Source organism: Lepisma saccharinum, unplaced genomic scaffold, assembly GCF_977018435.1.
Source record: "Lepisma saccharinum unplaced genomic scaffold, izLepSacc3.1 HAP1_SCAFFOLD_575, whole genome shotgun sequence".
NCBI classification, from domain to species: Eukaryota; Metazoa; Arthropoda; class Insecta; order Zygentoma; family Lepismatidae; genus Lepisma; species Lepisma saccharinum.
Window position 1 is genome coordinate 84,178 of NW_028143248.1, and position 18,611 is coordinate 102,788.

Genomic DNA, 18,611 nt, shown 5'->3' on the forward strand with positions numbered 1-18,611 from the left:
AGTTAGTGACATCTCAGCCCTCACCTTGTACTTCAAATCATTCATCTCCCCAATAATAGAATACTGCTTTCCCGTCTGTTCCATGGCTTGTCCCTCTCAGCTCTCTAGAATCGATTCAGTCTTTCACTTCTTCCTGGCTATAGTTCGTTATAGGGTTCACTCTTTATGCATTTTTTCATCTCCGCATCTCTTGTCTTTTCTAAACTAGAGACTTCATCTCAGCGCCGTTTACAGAATGATTTCAGTTATTTATACAAAATTGTCAATGCCAAAATTCGCTGCAAAACACTCCTTGAGGAATTCCACTTTCGTGTACCCATGCGCAAAGCACGAAACACAAGCTTATTTTACACAAAAAAATGACTATAAATTCAAAAAAGATCTCTCTTTTACAGACTTGTCACACAATTCAATGATCTCTTCTCAAGTATGGATTTATTTTCCTCCGAGATTGCCTTTCGGTCTTCTATTGGAAGAAACGTTTGTAAATAATATCAAGTAGTGCCATCTTTTACTTATTTTTTTGTTACCTTTAATTATTATTATTATTACTATTATTATTTGCTATTTCATTGTTGACAATTTCAGTGTAAAATGGCCTCCTGTGCTGTATCTGGAGTTTTCTCAATAAATAAATAAATAGATATAAAGAATATGGAAATTACAAATGAATGTAATTAAAGAAAAATAAGTTGTACGTAGTTTGATTGATTGACTTGCTTTATTTTACTTCGCCTTTTGTGCCACTTTTGGCTAATTGCGAAGATGGGGATGAATGCTGACATGATTAAATTGATGAATGGACACTCACAAACATCCATGCCCAGGCCAGCATTCGAACCCGGAACCCCTGGCGTCGTAGCGCGATGCGCTAACCACTCCGCCACAGGGGCCGGCTCACAAGTAGTAGTCGTAGTAGTAATAACAAAATATAGTAGCAACAATAAAAGCAATAATAATAATTTTAAAAAAATGTTTCAATGATCCTGCCCCCCGAGAAAAATCCTGCGGGCGCCCCTGGTCTCTTGGTACTGCGAAGTACATATTTCACAACTTGATGCCAGTGCCTTGAAGGATTTTGATTGAATATCTGTATGAGAATTCTTCATTCCTTCCGGATTTAATTATCCTGTGAGATAATAGCAATTACTTCCTCTTTGTTGTGTTGTTGACAGTCGTGAGTTTGACTTTTTGTTCTGTGCATCTGGAACTACAGTTTAGAATGCGATGCTATCCACTATGTGACTCCACCGGGTGTCTAAATTACAACCACTCATTTCAAGAAGTAACTAAGTTGCAGTTTCAAGTATATAAATAACTGTAAGTTACAATTACAGTAAAACCTCGTTAATCCGGACTAATGGGGAGGATAAGTTGACCGGTTTAAAGAAAGTTCGGATTAACTGAAATAACCTAAAAGAACAGTAGAAAGTGCATTAATACTCCTTTTATAGCAACAAAACACGTTTATTATGGTGTATTTAAAGGGCATAGGTCTAAATACACTATACACTACAGTAAAATGTAAAGCAACACTGTACATTCAATGCAGTACGAAGGTATTCCTGTGTCAATGTGGCTTCTTCCGAAAGCATTCTGCTTTTTCTTCTTCTTCTTCTTCTTCTTCTTCTTTGCCTTTTGCCTGTCGGGATTAAGCGAAGTCTGGCTTATCGATCCGGATTAACGAGGTTTTACTGCACTTTCTGCTGGAAATTTTCTTGCAAATAAATTCCAAGCAATTAATGATAATGAATTATAGTAAGATAAATATATGAAGACTTACATCTATTCATTTATGTTTCTGGTACATAATATGTCTCCTTATACGAGGGTTAGGTCATGTGTCAAAAAACTACAGAGCATTCCCTTACATTCGCTACGACACTCGGCGGCAAGCTGCCCGGCATCAGCGCTTGCCTTTCCCGGTGTACTAACCTTGACTACAGAAGGTGTTGAAAATGATGTCCCTCTGCTGCAACACATTCCTGGCATCTCCGAAGTTCGTGCAAGTTCGTCTACTGTAAATCTCCCGATTTCTCGTACAATACTCTCTTTTAACTCACGGATGGTGTGCGGATTGTCTTTGTATACTTTATTTTTTAGATTTCCACATTTTTCTATCCACTTTTATTCAAAACTGACCCTGTTACTCTAAACTTTTTTACGAGGTTTAATATAGTGGTCCTATGTGGAACGGGAACACCAGGAAATTTCGTTGCAAAACGTCGTCGCACTTCTCCACAATTCCTCTTTCCAAAGTAACAGTCGACAAGATAAAGCCTTTGTTGTAATGTAAACTTTTGTGGTTCCATATTAAGCCACAATCTTCAACACACGGACACGACACGACACAACGTAACTTCCGAGGGAGGATTATACTGGCGTCAGTCTGCAAACGCCAACAGAAAGGGAAAGAGAGCGAAAAAAACAGACTGTAGCGTGCGACTGTCGCGGACCCCTTTCAACGGGAAAGACTAGCGCTGATGCCGGTCCGCTTGCCGCCGAGTCTCGTAGCGAATGTTAGGAAATGCTGTGTTTATATTTTCACGAGAATGCGGAACCAGCACGAAAATCCGAAATATGCAAATGGAAGAGGTAGTGTATGATATTGTGGATGTTTGAACAATTTAGATCGTATGTACCAGGTGTAGGATTGAGAAGCGAGCAAAACATCATTAAACATAATCATGTTACATGTTTACAGGGCAGAAGTCATATATTATCCTTACAGGAACAAAACCAAAGTGGTAACTGACACCCTGTCTTAAAATGACCCTCTATTACAAATTTTTGTCTCTGGACAATCTTTAAGTCATTTGTTATAAATGGTAAAGATGAAATATTTTATAGTTACCCCCCCCCCCCAGCCTATAATATCCTCCTTTACAATTCCGGTCCACTCCGAAAGAAATCCTGGTACGCTAGTGCCTCTATTGAACTTGTGTGCTGTACATATGTGTTTTTGAATGTCCCTTCATGTAATTCATCGCAATTAGCCAAAAGAGGCAGAAGCGCGAAGTAAAATAAGTCATTCATTGATTCGTTCCTGTCTAGATCCTGAAACCATGGTCTCCTCACGAATTCCAAGCCAAGACGTATGCGTACCCTTGGTAATTCGTAGCAGTGCAGTGCGACGCGAGCAGCGATTTCTTCTTTTACTTCGGAAGCAGAACAATACGCTCGAATTGAGGACAGGGCTTATCATCAAAGGATTCTTTTTTTTTTTAGCGTTAAAAGAAATTACGAAAACAAAAGCTAACCTTGGGCTTAGAAAGCGTTTTTTTCAGAAGCTCTTGTTTGCGATCCTTGGTCCGTGGGAAATTTCTTTGATTGACACGAAATGCCGGCCTTGTCGCAAACGTATTTGCAATACAGAGGCATTCTTTCTTGGCAAGTGGTCATGGACGAACCTGGCGGTACTTTATGTGCTTTTTTGTGAACAGTAGAAAGCAGGATATAGAATTGTAGAATGTCCAGTTCCTATCGATACGACATCATAGCACAGCGCGCTACGCCGCCAAGGGGTCCCGGGTTCGAATTCTGGCCTGGACATGGGCGTTTTTTGTGACTGACCCTTCATCAGTTTCATTACATCATCCATTAGCAAAACGTGGCTAATCACGACGATGAGGACGGTGATGATGTGATGGAATTGATGAAGAGACACTCAAAAAGGGCGCAGTGGTAGCGTCGTTAGCTTGTAATCAAGGAGTCCCGCGTTCGATACTCGGTGGAGGCACATAGTGGTTCGGATCCCATTTTAAACTGTAGGTCCAGTCCCGATTAGCCTTACTGTACCTAGGTACATAAAGTTTACTTGAAACAAATACGCAAAGCCAGAGGTCCCAGTTTCGAATCCTGGCCTGGGCATGGCTGTTTTTTTTAGTAACCCTTCATTAATTTCATCATATCATCCTCGTCGTTGCGATTAGCCAAAAGTGGCAGAAAAGCGAAGATAAATAACAAAAACCAAACGACATCACGCCAAAGGCTTCGCTGCTCCCATCTAGAGATATCAAAGTTTGATATCGACTGAGTATCGATATCGGACTAATATATCCAGTATCGAAGTATCCATATCAATAATAGCGGTATCCTCGATATTGATAATATCTGCATTGTTGATATTTTTAAGATAACGACGCTTCGATATTTGAAAAGTATCGATATATCGTACAATCCTACTTCCATCTCTAATAGTATTTAATATTAAAGTTGGCTATTGTTGAGTGATACATTACAATGCTTCTCTTCTCTTGCCAGTTTTGGCTAATCGCGACGTTGAGGATGAGTGATGACGTGATGGTATTGGTGAAAGGGCACTCATAAGGGATAACCGTGCTAGGCCGGGATTCGAACTCGAGACTTTTCTCGCGACGATGGGAATGAATCGTGATGAGATGGATGAAGGCACATTCACAAACACAGCTGCCCACTGGCTATGGATCCAGGCGACAGAGCCTGTTTAGCCTCCTACGTGGGAGGGAGGGAGGTTGACATTAAGTGAGTGTCTTCAGATAGGGTCATTCCTTACACCCCATTAATTAATTTTGATAAAAGTTTTCGTTATTAGCCGTGCGTCAAAATATATATAACCATAAAACCGGAAGTACAGTAAAATCTCGTTAATCCGGACTAATGGGGGATAAGTTGACCCGTTTAACGAAACTCCGGATTAACTGAAATAACCTAAAAGAACAGTAGAAAGTGCATTAAAACTCCTTTTATAGAAACAAAACACGTTTATAATGGTGTATTTTTGAAGGACATAGGCCTAAATACACTATACAGTACAGTACAAAGTCTGCGGGAAACAGAATTTCATCAGTGGTTGACTGTCTTTTCCTTGGGAAGTTCTCTGTTGGTATATAGCAACGACACAGAAAAAGTCAAGAGATGAGACACTGCATGTAGCCTACGATGTTTTGTTATAGTCTGTGCATAGTCTATGGTCTGTGTATCTTGTTTCTTTTTTTTAGAAGGACCACGTATGCAACGGATACGCATGTATGTGTTTATTCTGTCGTTCTGATTTACATGTGTATGAACTTTCATTGTATAAAATATATAATTTGACTAATAAAACAACATTCTCTTGTTGACCTCTAGCCACATTCAAAACCTTACATTCTGCTTTTTTTTGGGGAGGGGGCCTTGTGCCTGTCCGGATTAAGCGAAGTCCGGCTTATCGGGATCCGGATTAACGGGATTTTACTGTATATGCCAATGTTCAGATTAATTAGTACCTAAGAATCTTATCGCTTTAGCAGAGTAAGCACAGGTCCAAACAGTTTTCACTTAATGCTGTTCAACGTAAGTTAACGCATGATTGGAAAATTAACTGCGTAGTATATTATAAAGTGATATTATTCTTAATAAAATGAAGAAACCCAACGTGACGTCATATAATCAGTTTTCGTTGAATATTCCTGATGGACCCATACTGTAGCAATTCACCTTGCATATAAGCAATGACATTTCAATCAGTGTGTATGTAAACCTGTAAGCCCAATAAAATTTTGTTGAGTTGAGTTTAAAATCAGCGCATCATTTAAAGACTTTAAAATAACTGTGCTTTTTTCTTTCTCTTTTAGGTTAGTGAGTCAGGAGGAATATACAAACCAAGAACTAGCAATCAGGAGTAAATAGTTCATTCAGAAGTCTGTATGCTGATTGATTATTTATATTCAGAGGTGAGTAATGTAGCATGGGTACAGTGGGATCCATGAGTCGTGCAAATTGTCCACGACTATTTTCATGAATTTTTCTCTTACATCCTATATGTTTTTAAGCGATGGATTTTTATGTATGCTGGTGCAGAAATTGTGAACAGTTTGTTTTGAGTTTTCCTTTAATTCTTGAAGATTTTATTGGGTCAAATAAAGTGCACGAACATGGTGATGGACAATTTGCACGGTAATACTCACTATACATTATTTCGTTCTTTATTCGGGCCTGACAATTGATTCCAAATCACATGATCCAACACTTGGATAATGACTAAAATTATACTTCTATTTTAACATTAGTGGTATCTTTTTCGTTATAATTTTAGTTTATGTTCATTCATTTCGTCATCTGTTTGTATAATTAATTACACACACACTCATATTGTAAATGATTATTTTCGCTCTCACATTATGGATGATTCTATTTTGCACTGATATCATGGATGATTCTCTTTTACTCTCTTATTATGAATGATCTTTAAGCTTACCATACGTCCGGAATTTGCCCGGACAGTTCTAGTTTTTTAGTGCTGTCCGGGGTGATGTCCGAGATTACAAAATGTCCGGGTTTTCAGAATCTGAACATGAAAAAAGCTACCGGTATTGAATACTCACGACCAGGATTTATGACCGGCAAGGATAGATCGAATATAAGGATCGATTGATTATACCTATGATTGATGACCGATTTGATGAACGTACGTACATTGTTGAACAAGGTAATTGAAAACCAAAAGGTAGGTTGTGGTTCAAGTTCTGAAAAAGTACAGTGGGATCCATTAGTATTACCATGCAAATTGTCCATCATCATGTTCCTTCACTTTATTTTACCCAATAAGAGCTTGAAGAATTAAAAGAAAACTCAATACAAGCTGTTGACAACTTGTGTACCAGTATACATAAAAATCCACCCCTTAAAAACGCATAGCATGTAAGAGATAAATTAATGAAAATAGTCATGGACAATTTGCACTATAATACTCATGGATCCCACTATACCAGATACTATTGAAGAGGAGTGGCAAGCAATTTTTAAGGTGTTTCAAAAGGCTGACATTTCATGAGCCAACTTTTCTAAAATGGTTGAGTTTGCTATGTCTTTGACTGGAACATCTGCTCCAGTTGAGAGAGTATTTTCAATTATGGGGAATATTTGGTCTGCAGAAAGAGGTAGACTTCCAGTATCCACTGTTAAACATCTGCTGAATGTTAAAATTAATTCAGAATTTTCATGTTGTGAATTTTATGATGTTAATATAACAAACAAGCCATTTCTGAAAAGAGTCATGTCTAGTGAAAAGTACAATTAAGTCAACTAACAGATAATGATAACTAGGACAGAGAGGTAAAGATTTGAATATTAATTGATTGATTTTAGAAAATAATGTTAATATTTTTCTTGTATAATTTATACTTTAATGTTCCAATAAAATATTAAGGCTTTTAAGTAAATTCAATTTATTTTTGTAAAAAAACTGAAATTCAGCAGTAACGAGTTAATCGCAAATATGTCCTGGGTTGGACCCAAAAAAATATGGTAAGCCTAATGATTCTCCTTAACTCATATTATGCATGACTCTATTTCACTTTCACATTATGTTTAGGAGTGTACACATTATTTTTTCGAAGCAGGGTGGAATTGTAAAAGTGAATAGTACAGTGGGATGCACAAGTATTGCTCTGAAAATTGTACACGACCATATTCCTTAATTTTTCTCTTGCGTCCTACGTGTCTTTAAGTAATGGACTCTTATGTGCTCTGGTGTAGAGGTTCTCAGCGGCTTGTTTGGCGTTTTGTTCCAAATTTTGAAGCTGTTATTGCGGTAGTGGTAATCGCGGGTAGAATTAATATGTTTGCATTTACCACTTCGGTTTTAACCCAGGTTCTGTACTGCTTTCTTTTGAAGATTTTGTCCTCACAATTTCTGGAGGGACCGTAGTCCCATCAGCTCCCCCTCTTCGTACGCCAGTGATTATGAATACTTGCAAGGCATATTGTGTGTATCTAAGATCAAAGTGAGGACACAATTGAAACTGAATAACAATTGTTGACGCTATTATTCAGGGTGACTACTCACCGGGAATTCCTTGAATTGCGGGAAGTATGCTTGGATTATCGGCTCCTGGAATTCTGCGTGCATTCTGCGTGAAGTTTTCTCCGTAGACGTGAAAAAATGCAACTTTTCAAATCCAAGTCCCATTTATACATATTTATAAATGCCCTCAGGCAAGTTTTTTTTACAGTTTAGCTTTTATTGTAACGAGAAACAAAATGAAAGCTGCGATGAAAATAAAACAGAATTCTCTCAGTCCGTTTACTTTGTTAGTGTCCCTTGCAGAACAATCTATCTGATAGACGGAAGATTATTGAAAGATAAGATATCCTGAAGTTATTAGGTAAATTTGAGTTTGAAATCCTTATACAATTAACAATTTTTCGAAGAATACTGATATGTTCCGTAACGTGTCTGTGTATGTGAATTAGCATATACGTATAAACTATGCACCTTAAATTAGATATTTTAAATACATTTATACTGTTTTGCAGTTGAATTACATTATAATTTACGGATATACATGGAAGTGAAGACTAAAATTGGTAAACGATGTAAGTATCACAAGAATTCAAACACTGTTTTCCACGTTAAACTGTGCCATGCTTGATAATGTGGTAAACGTGAAAAGTGGCTGGTAGCCCTCTAAATAGTTCAAAGGGCGTGTAAAAAGGCACTAGTGTGAACGTTCGTACGGGCTGATGTGCTGAACGATTTCCCAACACGCTTTTGTCACTTACAACGTTTACCACTTTTAGTCCTCAATTACACAAGTCCTTTATATTCTTAATATATTTGTATGTGATATTATGTGTGTGGGTAGTGAGAGGCGGTAATACGTAAGATTGAGAAAGAACATATGCTTGTACCCTTGAATTTTTGTTTGCCTTGAAAACCGGGAATAATAGTTGAATTTTATCATGGTCCAAGATTGGCCACCTAGTTTTTCCATTGTTGGTTACAGAGAGTGGCAACAATGAGTGCAGTTCCATTGACAACAATAGTCACATCACTGACATCTTAACTCTGTGGCAACATCTGAACAAAATTTGGGCTGTAAATGTAAACTTCTGCTTCTAATGTAAAAATTGAACATTTTTTAGGCTAACATGAAGCAAACATTGCTATATGGAAAAATAACAAAATCTTTCTTTGATATCCTCATCGGTAATTGTCTCGCCTGAAAGGTTTCTACTGCGCACTTAACTGGTGTGCATGTTGGCGCTGAAATTGGCGGATCTTTTTGTGCGATTGCAAAGGAATAGGAAGGATCTTGAAGCTGAAGGCGCAAGAGCTTCTACACCGCTGGACGTCCGTCGCACAACGCTCATGCTACGACAAACATCTTCTCCGTCTGCCATTGAGGATGTGAAGCCCAACCATTCGTGGATCTTTCTCAAGGTACCTAACCTACTGTAGGAATCATGTGCACCCCTAGGGGGTGGCAACTCGTGCACTCCTCAGAGGCCCCGCGCTACGTAAAATTAGTTGTTGCACGATTTTCTTTTACGAATTGTAGAACGCTGGTGCTTCCGATTAAGTAACTAATGTGATATAGCCTTCACCCGTGGTCATTTTGACATTCCTAAACATATCCAAAATTACTTAAATCATATTCTAAACAAAGTAGGCTACTACATGAAAATCGTGTTTAATATTTGTATCAAAATTAGTTAATATGTATTTTTGTTTACTTATATAATGAAATCGTGATGTGAAAATATTATTTTATGTGAAACAATATAACTTCACTACGGCGCCAAAATCCAATGAAAAGTTTTAAAAAATTATGCTATTAGATATGATTAAATATTGACACTTTTATAGGCATAGTAACAATTTGACATTAAACACACCCAGTTTTGTAATTAAATATAATGAACGTCGTATCAGGAGTACATCAGAATTGAAATGAAACTTTTATTAGCCTCACCTAATTCTCGGTTTTAACCGTCAGCATGTTCTGCTTATTATTATACTCTTAGATAATAATACGAAATATACAGGGTGGCTCAAAAAGTCACTTAACACCCTCGGTACAAGGCCACTGCAGCGCGCTAAGTGGAAACGGTGATGACCAATCGTTGCCAGGCCAAAGGGGAACCACATTGGCTCCACCCACACGATCAGCGGCCATCTTGATGTCCGCCATCTTGAATTCAACTTCAGAATTTTAAATGGGAAGGGGGTGATATGATATATCAAATCAGGCTAGAATTTCACGAGAAATGCAATGGTGAAGGTATTTTCGACGTATCTTTAACCAGTAAAAAGTTATGACTGAATTCTTGTACCAATTTACTCCTTTTCGAGGTGTTAGAAAAATGCCTTAAAATTTGTTTAGCGCTTCGGTAATGCATCGAGATCAAAGTGGCGTCTATGGAGAGACGTTCGCATGCCATTGCACATTATTTTAATCGGATACATCCATGAAGAGCGTGCATTATGAATGGTTGTCGCGAACAATTACAGTGTGATGCTTCCATTAAATGAAAAGTCCTTCACAGTGACAAGGCTAATGTTTATGTTCATAAGGAAGTTCATAAACAGAATATTCGATCCTTTTTATCTGATAACCCATTTTCGACAGATCATAGCTGAATGGTTAGTGCTGGTAAGTTAATGATGTGGCGTGCTGTGTGGAACACGATTGGTTAGTCAATTTTCCATCAACGGAACCTTAAATGCTTAGGGCTACTTGGATTTGTTAAATAAACAGTTTTATTTCATCCTTGCTTATGGAAGAAGGTACTTTTTACAAAGTTTTTTTTCAATAGGGAGGAACACCAGAACACTATGGGAACGTTGTGAAGCAGTTTCTGTCCAAAGTTAGTTATCAGATGACAAGGGTCGCGTATTCTGTTTATGAACTTCCTTATGAACATAAACATTAGACTTGTCACTGTGAAGGACTTTTAATTCAATGGAAGCGTCACACTGTAAATTGTTCGCGACAACCATTCATAACGTGCAGATGTATCCGATTAAAATCGTGTGCAATGGCATGCGAACTTCTCTCCCTAGACATCACTTTGATCTCGATGCATTACCGATGCGCTAAACAAAGACATTTTTCTAACACCTCGAAAAGGAGCAAATTGGTACAAGAATTCAGTTATAACTTTTTACTGGTTAAAGATACGTCGAAAAAACCTTCACCATTGAATTTCTCGTGAAATTCTAGCCTGATTTGATATATCATATCACCCCCTTCCCATTTAAAATTCTGAAGTTCAATTTATGATGGCGGACATCAAGATGGCCGCCGACCGCGTGGGTGGCGTCAATGTGGTTCCCCCTTGGCCTGATAACAATTGGTCATCACCATTTCCATGTTGCGCGCTGCAGTGGCCTTGTACCAGGGGTATATATTTAAATAAATTCAATGGCGGTCATAAGAGGGAGCAGTTGCCCCCTCCACCTTTTGCCCCCGCACTATGGCCTCTTAATGCTTAGCCTTTGTACTAAAAGAAAAAAGTAAACTGCCCTTGGAACCACAGTTTTGACACCCATTCGCCGCCACTGTATAAATTAAATGCAATCATCTTTTCATATTAGCACACCTGTACTTCAGAATAAAGAACAAAAATTTGATAGGCTCTGCGAATATTGTATGCCCCAGGCCCAAACACTCACCTAGGGCCGGCCCTGCATGTGTACTAGAATATGGCAAATGAAGCCGGATTTGAGATATGCCTCATCATTTACCATAAACGCCTGCAGGGGTGGTCAAAAACGCCATCCACCAACTGACTTTGTATCTCAAAAAAACTTTTTTGTACTCAGTTTTTGACATTTTACTTTTTCTCTACATGTAACCAACATGTTATAATTTGTACATCATGATTGCTTCCAATCAAAACTAGGTGTGATACATTTTTCTACTTATTTCTTCTGCCAGCAGGTTTGTAATTTATACATTGTGATTGCCTCTTATTTCACAATCGATGACAAATAAGTTACACATGCAGCAAGACATTACAAATATAAACAAACTTCTATAGGGCGATACACAAAGCAATGCATGGCTGGTACTATTTTTGCACAAAAGTTTCATTGAAAGTGGTGTTTGCCGTCATAGTACTCTACTTCTTACTAATTTACGAGGGTACGTCAGAAAGTAGGTCACAAACATTTATTAAAAAATGCTAAGTGAGATACTTACTTGAAAACCGTTTTCATTTTTCAACATAATCACCACCAACATTCATACACCTTATCCCATCGCTTTATCAGTGCCCCAGAAACCTCCTGCATAAAAGTCTTTGGGCTGATGTCCCAGCCACAGTCACACCTCACTTTCAATATCTTCATCATCAGCGAAACGTTTGCCGCCGCCGTGCGCGCACTTTCTGGAAATTGAAACGATCATGCACTATGCTGTAGGTTAAACCATGAGAACAACCTATTGCAGTTGCTATGCTGTCTATCGTCACTCATCTGTCAGCTAGAACCATCTCCCCCCCCCGCACAGTTGGTTCTGTCGCAATCTGAACAGGACGATTAGGTCAGTCTTCGTCTGCAATGTTTGACCGTTCTTGTGAGAATTTATCGACCCAGTTCTGCACAGCCTCACGCGACAAACACTTCTATCCGTAAACAGGAAGCATTTTCTTATGAATATCCTTTGCAGGAAGTCCCTTTGCCCGCAAAAAACGCACAACAGTACGCTGCTCTTCTAACGTACACTCCTCGAGTACAGTCGCCATTTTGCAAATGAGCTGCCCATGCGTGCGTCTGCTATCTAGCGACTGCTAACTGAACATCACCAAGCTGGATTGTGCTGCCATCTAGTGACACCCTTAGAAACTACTCACTATTATTTCAGCTATCCGACACCAGTTTGTGACCTATTTACTGACTTCCTCTCGAATTTCCTGTATAACGTTTCCCATGAAGTTTCAATTAATAATATCTATTCAACGACAATAAGAACTCTTTTGTTGCAGATACGTAATCTACTCACAGCAATGAAGCGAATGCTTACCATTAACTCTTTCTATGGAATTCCTCAGTTCCCCATCGCCCTACAGCACCTTCAGTCGATTCTTGCGTTTGAAGAGTCTTCGGACAAAAGAAAACGACAATCAAGGTTTCATGGCCCGAAGTTGCTTGGACCCATCGTTCAGTACTGGCCAGAAACTCAAGAGATAGAAGAAAGAGCGGACAACCAGGGAGATGAACAAGAGATATTCCAAGTAATACCTTTTGGGGATTCACGTCCTGATACACCCCTTGCTGTAATTCCTAAAAACCTATCTTTGCGCTACCAGAACTACCCTCTCTTCCCTGTACCCGGCAGCTTTGATGTTATTGTCAGCAGAGAGGAGAAGAAGAACGAAGAACTTCTGGTTGAACTTAAAGGTACGCAGCAGAGGCTCAAAGAGGCTGAAGAGAGGCTGTCGGCAATGCAAAATGATATATTTGAAGTTTGCAAGCAAAATGAGAGTTTGAGAGCATCCTTGAAGCAGTACGAGGATCGTGAGGAAGATCTGAAAGGAAACATGATACATATGCAGAAATCGCTGAATGATGTTGTCGATGTCCTCACGAAGCGTCGGTCAGAATTTCTCCATCGAGAAACGAATGAGAAGAATAGGAACGGAATTGAAGATAAGAGAGCGCTTGAAGCTACCAGCTCTTTCCCAGCACTAGAGGATGTACAGGGAAAAGACGAGAGTGAGAAAACAACAAGCGACTGTCTCCATCAGAAAGTGGAGTCGTTGAAACATTTCCACGAAGGAACGAACAGTAATGAGTTGGAGAAGAGACATGCTACTCTTGCCGAAGAAAAGTTTGTCAGGACAGCAAGTCACTCTTGCAGAGACGAGACCCAGGAGGCAGCAGACAAGGAACTGTTCAACTTATACGTAATCAAAGATGATCGAGAGTTGCTAGAGAACAAACTTGAAGAATTAAGACTAAGACTTGCAGAAGACGAGAGCTTGAAGATGAACATCACAGAGCTGGAGAATCGAGTGAAGGAGCTGACGAACAATTTGAAGAGAAAGGACGTAGAGTTGAAGGAGATGAGAAGCGCATGCATCAAGGAAACCGAGCGACTGAGAACAAGTCTTTCCAGAACAGAAGACGACTTGCATCGCGCACGGAAGAACTACAGCATCATTAAACAAGAGAAGCAAGAGCTGGAAAAGTTATCGAATCTGGACTCCATCAACGTTGCTGAGAACGTGGGGGACAACTTACAGAATGAAGTGCTTAGCTTACACACAAACATGCAAGAGGAGATAGAGAAGAGAAGAGTAGTTGAAAAGGCACTGGCAAGAGCTCGAAAGGAAATCCAAAAGCAACGGGAGCAGTGTCAACATCTGAATAGGGTACTGCATGACATTGAAGAAATAGTGATTACACGTGATTACAACGACAAGTGGGCCATGGAACATATCATACAAATAATTAAGCGCGGGACAGGAGAAACTGAAGTAAATCCAGACGAAAATAACGGACGGGATCCACATTCAGAACCTTCTGAAACTTTTACCAGCGTCCATCAACTACAAGGATCGGATGTACAGAGTGATAAGGTGATCGAGTACAACAGAGAAACTATAGAACAACAGAAGGACATGGAATCTGCATCTAATGGAGATGACCTATGGGTAGCAACTGCCGAAACAGGTATGCCAACTGTTGCGACCAAGAACTTCTGCTGTCCACGCAGAAACCCCCAGTCTCTAGCGAAGCGTAGACCTCTTACCTTGAACAGAACTTGCTCCAATCAAGTTCCAAGTAGAAAGAGAAGCATTAGAACCGATTCCACAGTAATGTATCAATTGGCATTCTACAATGACGTCAAAGATGCATCGGAAAATGGCGAAATTGCAACACTCTCGGACAGGCATCTAAGAGAGAAAGATATCAGCGAGACAAGCATGGAAAATTTATATTGTGCAAGCAGTGTTGGGAGAAAATCTGGGGAATTGTCGCCATGTTCCGTCAGGTCAAGGGAAGATCATAGCAAAAATGAGACAGTAAGATGTGATTCTTCGGATGTTAAAACTGACAAAACTATTTCGTATAGCTTATCGGAGGAAGACCTTTTATCTGAAAGCGAGAAGCATTACGCATCTTCTTTGAATCGCGTACGTAAAGGAAAACCTAACCTTATGTATGATATAGTCGATTGGGAACCAGAGAGAGAAGCAACGCCTGAGGAGGTTAAGAATTCAAGTTTCGCAGAGGTACACCAGAAGAGTAATGCCCATTTGCAGAAAATACACACAATACGTAACAATAGGAAGCAAATAATTTCTGAAGGGGTGGGTAAATATACGCGGAATAAAATAGTACGGAAAATAGCTTCATTCAAGCGTATTCAGCAGGACGGCGAAGTGCAGAACTTAGACAAACTCTCCTCGTTGTCGAAAACGTGTTCAACTGTTGCCGACAATCAATTTTCGAGCGAAGGGATTAAATCAAGCGAAGAATCTGCCCACTACATGCCCGAAAGGGATTCGGATTCAAGGAGCATTAAGTCAAGAGATCGACAGCCAATCAAGAAGTCGAATGGAGACTTGTCTTCTCGCACAGAAAAATACAACTTAGAAGAGCTTGCGAAACTGTTCCTTGACGACGAAAATGAAAATAGTCAGAAGTTACAAGATCCTGGTAAAGTTCGGTTGCCCGAACGAAGACAAAGTCGTGCATTTAGAGACTCCAAAATCACTTTACGAGCCTCGGAGAAATTGGACAGTTCAGGTGACGACAGAATTACCACGGCAGAACGGAGAAGCAGAGGTCTGGACACAATGTCAGAGGAGGTGGATACTGGAGTTTTGAACGTCGCGAACAGGAAGACATATTCAAGTTCCCGTGACGCGTCTCTCAAGATGTTCGGTACTCGCAGGCGAACAGCGTCTATTGACTACCCAAGCAGGAGCTCGGCAGCGTACAGAAAAGGCACCCACAAGTTTCGCGACTGTGAGCAGGCGCCAAAATCGGCAGACGGAAAATTTCGCTTCGACGAAGCTACGGACATTGATGTTCTGTATCGAAGAGACCAAAGGTCACCCCGTGAGGAGGGCAGACCGGTCTCTCATCCCAAGGACGGTCCTGCGTCTCCAAAGAAGAAGACTCAGGCACGAGTACGTGCTAAGATGGAAAACCATGACGGGTATCTGGACTCTGAAATCTATCGCTTGTCGAACTTGGACGGAACACAGTCTTCTAACTCCTTCGGCAGAGAATGCCAGACTCTGGCTCAATGATAAGGAAGTTTGGTGGTTTGTACAATAAATGTTTTGAAAAATTACACGTCTGAGAAGCTTATGATGTTTGTTTCATTTTTATCGTCTAAATTATTTATTCCTGGCTAAAAAAAGCTATCGGATGATCCTTTAAATTTACCTTGTTAAATTTTCCTGTATGAGGTCCATCGTGAAATTTTTCGTGGAGGGGAATACATTCAGTCACCTTTCCAACAGATTATATTTCTTGATAGATTGAATTGGAAATTTTCAGTGCGTCACCAGTTAAGCTATTTTTGCACCCGTCACATAATACGGGGTCCAGCCCTTCATAACTAAAATATAACATAACATTACTGTAATGATGAGGGACAAACATATTCGTTCTTGAGTTAAACGCTGAGGCTGTAGAAGGGCTCTCAGCACACAAGGATAAAACACAGGACAAAGCACACAACCCTACAGAGGATTATACTTGCCGTACGTCCAGACGCCAGAGCCGCATTAGTCTGTAAAATGCAGTGCAGTGGAAGTGAAGTTGACAATTGGGTGTAGTGCGTGGAACGGTTACCCCTTACACCTCACATTAAATTTCTGACAACCAAGTAATCAGAAATTAATGCTCACTAAAATAGCTTCAATATGGCTAATCGGGACTGGACCTACAGTTTAAAGTGGGATCCGAACCACTATGTGCCTCCTCCGTGTATCGAACCCGTGATCTCTTGATTACAAGGAAACGGCGTTACCACTACGTCATCATGGAGGCTTCAGTTGCGACAAAATTAATATAAGGGTTGCCCAAATGAAACTGAGACTCTTGGTTCTCTTTCTGTAATGATATATTGGTTGGAATGTATGGACATACAGGAAGTGGTTGACTGCTGAACCAATCTTCAACGGCGTCATGGACCTCAGCATCTTTGTCGAACCGGCGGCCCTTCAGATGTTTTTTTTTAATGGCCCGAAGATGTGTTAGTCGCAGGGCGAGGGATCGGAGCTGTAGGGAGGATGGTCGAGGACTTCCCAGAGGGAACGCCACAGCAGATAACGGCACACCTGTCCAACATGAGGGCGTGCGTTGTCGTGCAACAGAAGAACCCCATTTGACGACATGCCAGGTCGCTTACTCTTGACGACCGATTTCAGTTTGTCTAGGGTAGTGACACACGCACTCCCATACACATTCTTCATACGACGACAAATTTCGGCTCCACTAACACCTTCTGCCTTCAGAAATTGAATAACTGCTCGCTGGGTCCGTTTGGACGAATCCATGTTGTGAACGTGCTTCTGCACATGTAAACAACACACTGCGCCGTCAGACCATACCAGGTCATACACATACAACGCCATCTACCAGAGCAAACACAAAGCTCTGCGTAGTTAAGCTACGACAAGTCTCACTTTCATTTGGGCAACCCTTATACATACAGGGTGAGCATAAAGTATTTCCCTGATTATGAATATTTATATCTCAACTTCCACGAGGCAAATAAAGGCAATAAGTAGTGCAATACATCAAGTCTTTTCCGTTTCTTTGTTTTGTCTGATTCGTAGAGACGGTCCCATATCATGACCACCGCGTTCGCCCGACATAACCCCTCTTGACTCTTTTATGGGGTTGCGTTAAGGACACAGTGTTTAGTTCACCAGTTCCTGATACGCAAACTCTTCAGACACGAATACGGGATGCTATAGAGAAGGTTTGATTTTGATTTGATTTGATTTAGTTTATTTTACTTCGCGTTTTGTGCCTCTTGGCTAATTTGCGAAGATGGGGATGAGTGATGAAATGATGAAATTGATGAATGGACATTCACAAACAACCAAGCCCGACCGGGATTCGAACCCGGGACCCTTGGCGTCGCAGCGCGATGTGCTAACCACTCGGCCACAGGGTCGGGCTATAGAGACGGTGACAGAAGAGATGTCAAAGACATGGTCAGGAATTGAGTATCGCCTAGACGTTCTAAGGGCAACAAAGGGAGTGTACTGATAACAAAACATTATGAGTTAAGCTACCATTTCCAACAAACCGCATATCTGTATCAAGCATAGTTCTCTAGCAATAAGAGTTTGTAATCAGTGAAAGACTTTATGCTCACCCTGTATCATTTTCAATAAACTGAATTTGGAAAATAGAAATATACGAGGTTCCCATAATCTATTGTTTTTTATTAATAATAATTTATTATACTTTCCTGTGTAATTCTAGTCTTCTTTATACACAGATAGGCTAACCGGGACTGGACTTACAAATGAAAGTAGAATTCTGATTTCTATGTCACTTCACCGTATATCGGACCCGCACTATGCCATCGGGTAAAACCTATACATTTGCGAATATAACATAGAGATTTCAGTTTGATATATACACCGCTGAAGAACAAATGCGTTTCGTAATGAATCATCTGATTTTGAAAGGGTGTTGCAGTCTTTTGATTACTGTTACAGAATGTTTACTTATCATTTTTCCCGTTTTGTTTTCTATTTTGCCACACATAATTTATAATGGTCTCTGGAACCCTATTGGTGTTGAATTATTAAAGGTTTCGTCAGAGAAATGTCTACTCCAAAAGCAATATTGTTTATTTCATTAAATTACAAAGGCAGTGCTC

General features: G+C 40.0%; 1 protein-coding gene across 1 annotated transcript; it reads left to right on the forward strand.

The window, feature by feature from the left end:
• The first annotated feature begins 8,821 nt into the window (after positions 1 to 8,821).
• Positions 8,822 to 16,072, forward strand: LOC145983037 (uncharacterized). The gene is made up of 2 exons (XM_083116319.1): positions 8,822 to 9,184; positions 12,733 to 16,072. Exons 1-2 carry the CDS (start codon positions 8,999 to 9,001, stop codon positions 16,009 to 16,011), a joined length of 3,465 nt encoding a protein of 1,154 aa, XP_082972445.1. The 5' UTR covers positions 8,822 to 8,998; the 3' UTR covers positions 16,012 to 16,072.
• Positions 16,073 to 18,611: the final 2,539 nt, after the last annotated feature.

Bases quoted from the DNA above. Each gene is read 5' to 3' on its own strand.
- LOC145983037 (XM_083116319.1), top strand. From the start codon at position 8,999: ATGTTGGCGCTGAAATTGGCGGATCTTTTTGTGCGATTGCAAAGGAAT. The intron at 9,185-12,732 runs GTACCTAACCTA...CTTTTGTTGCAG, and splicing joins ATTCGTGGATCTTTCTCAAG to ATACGTAATCTACTCACAGC.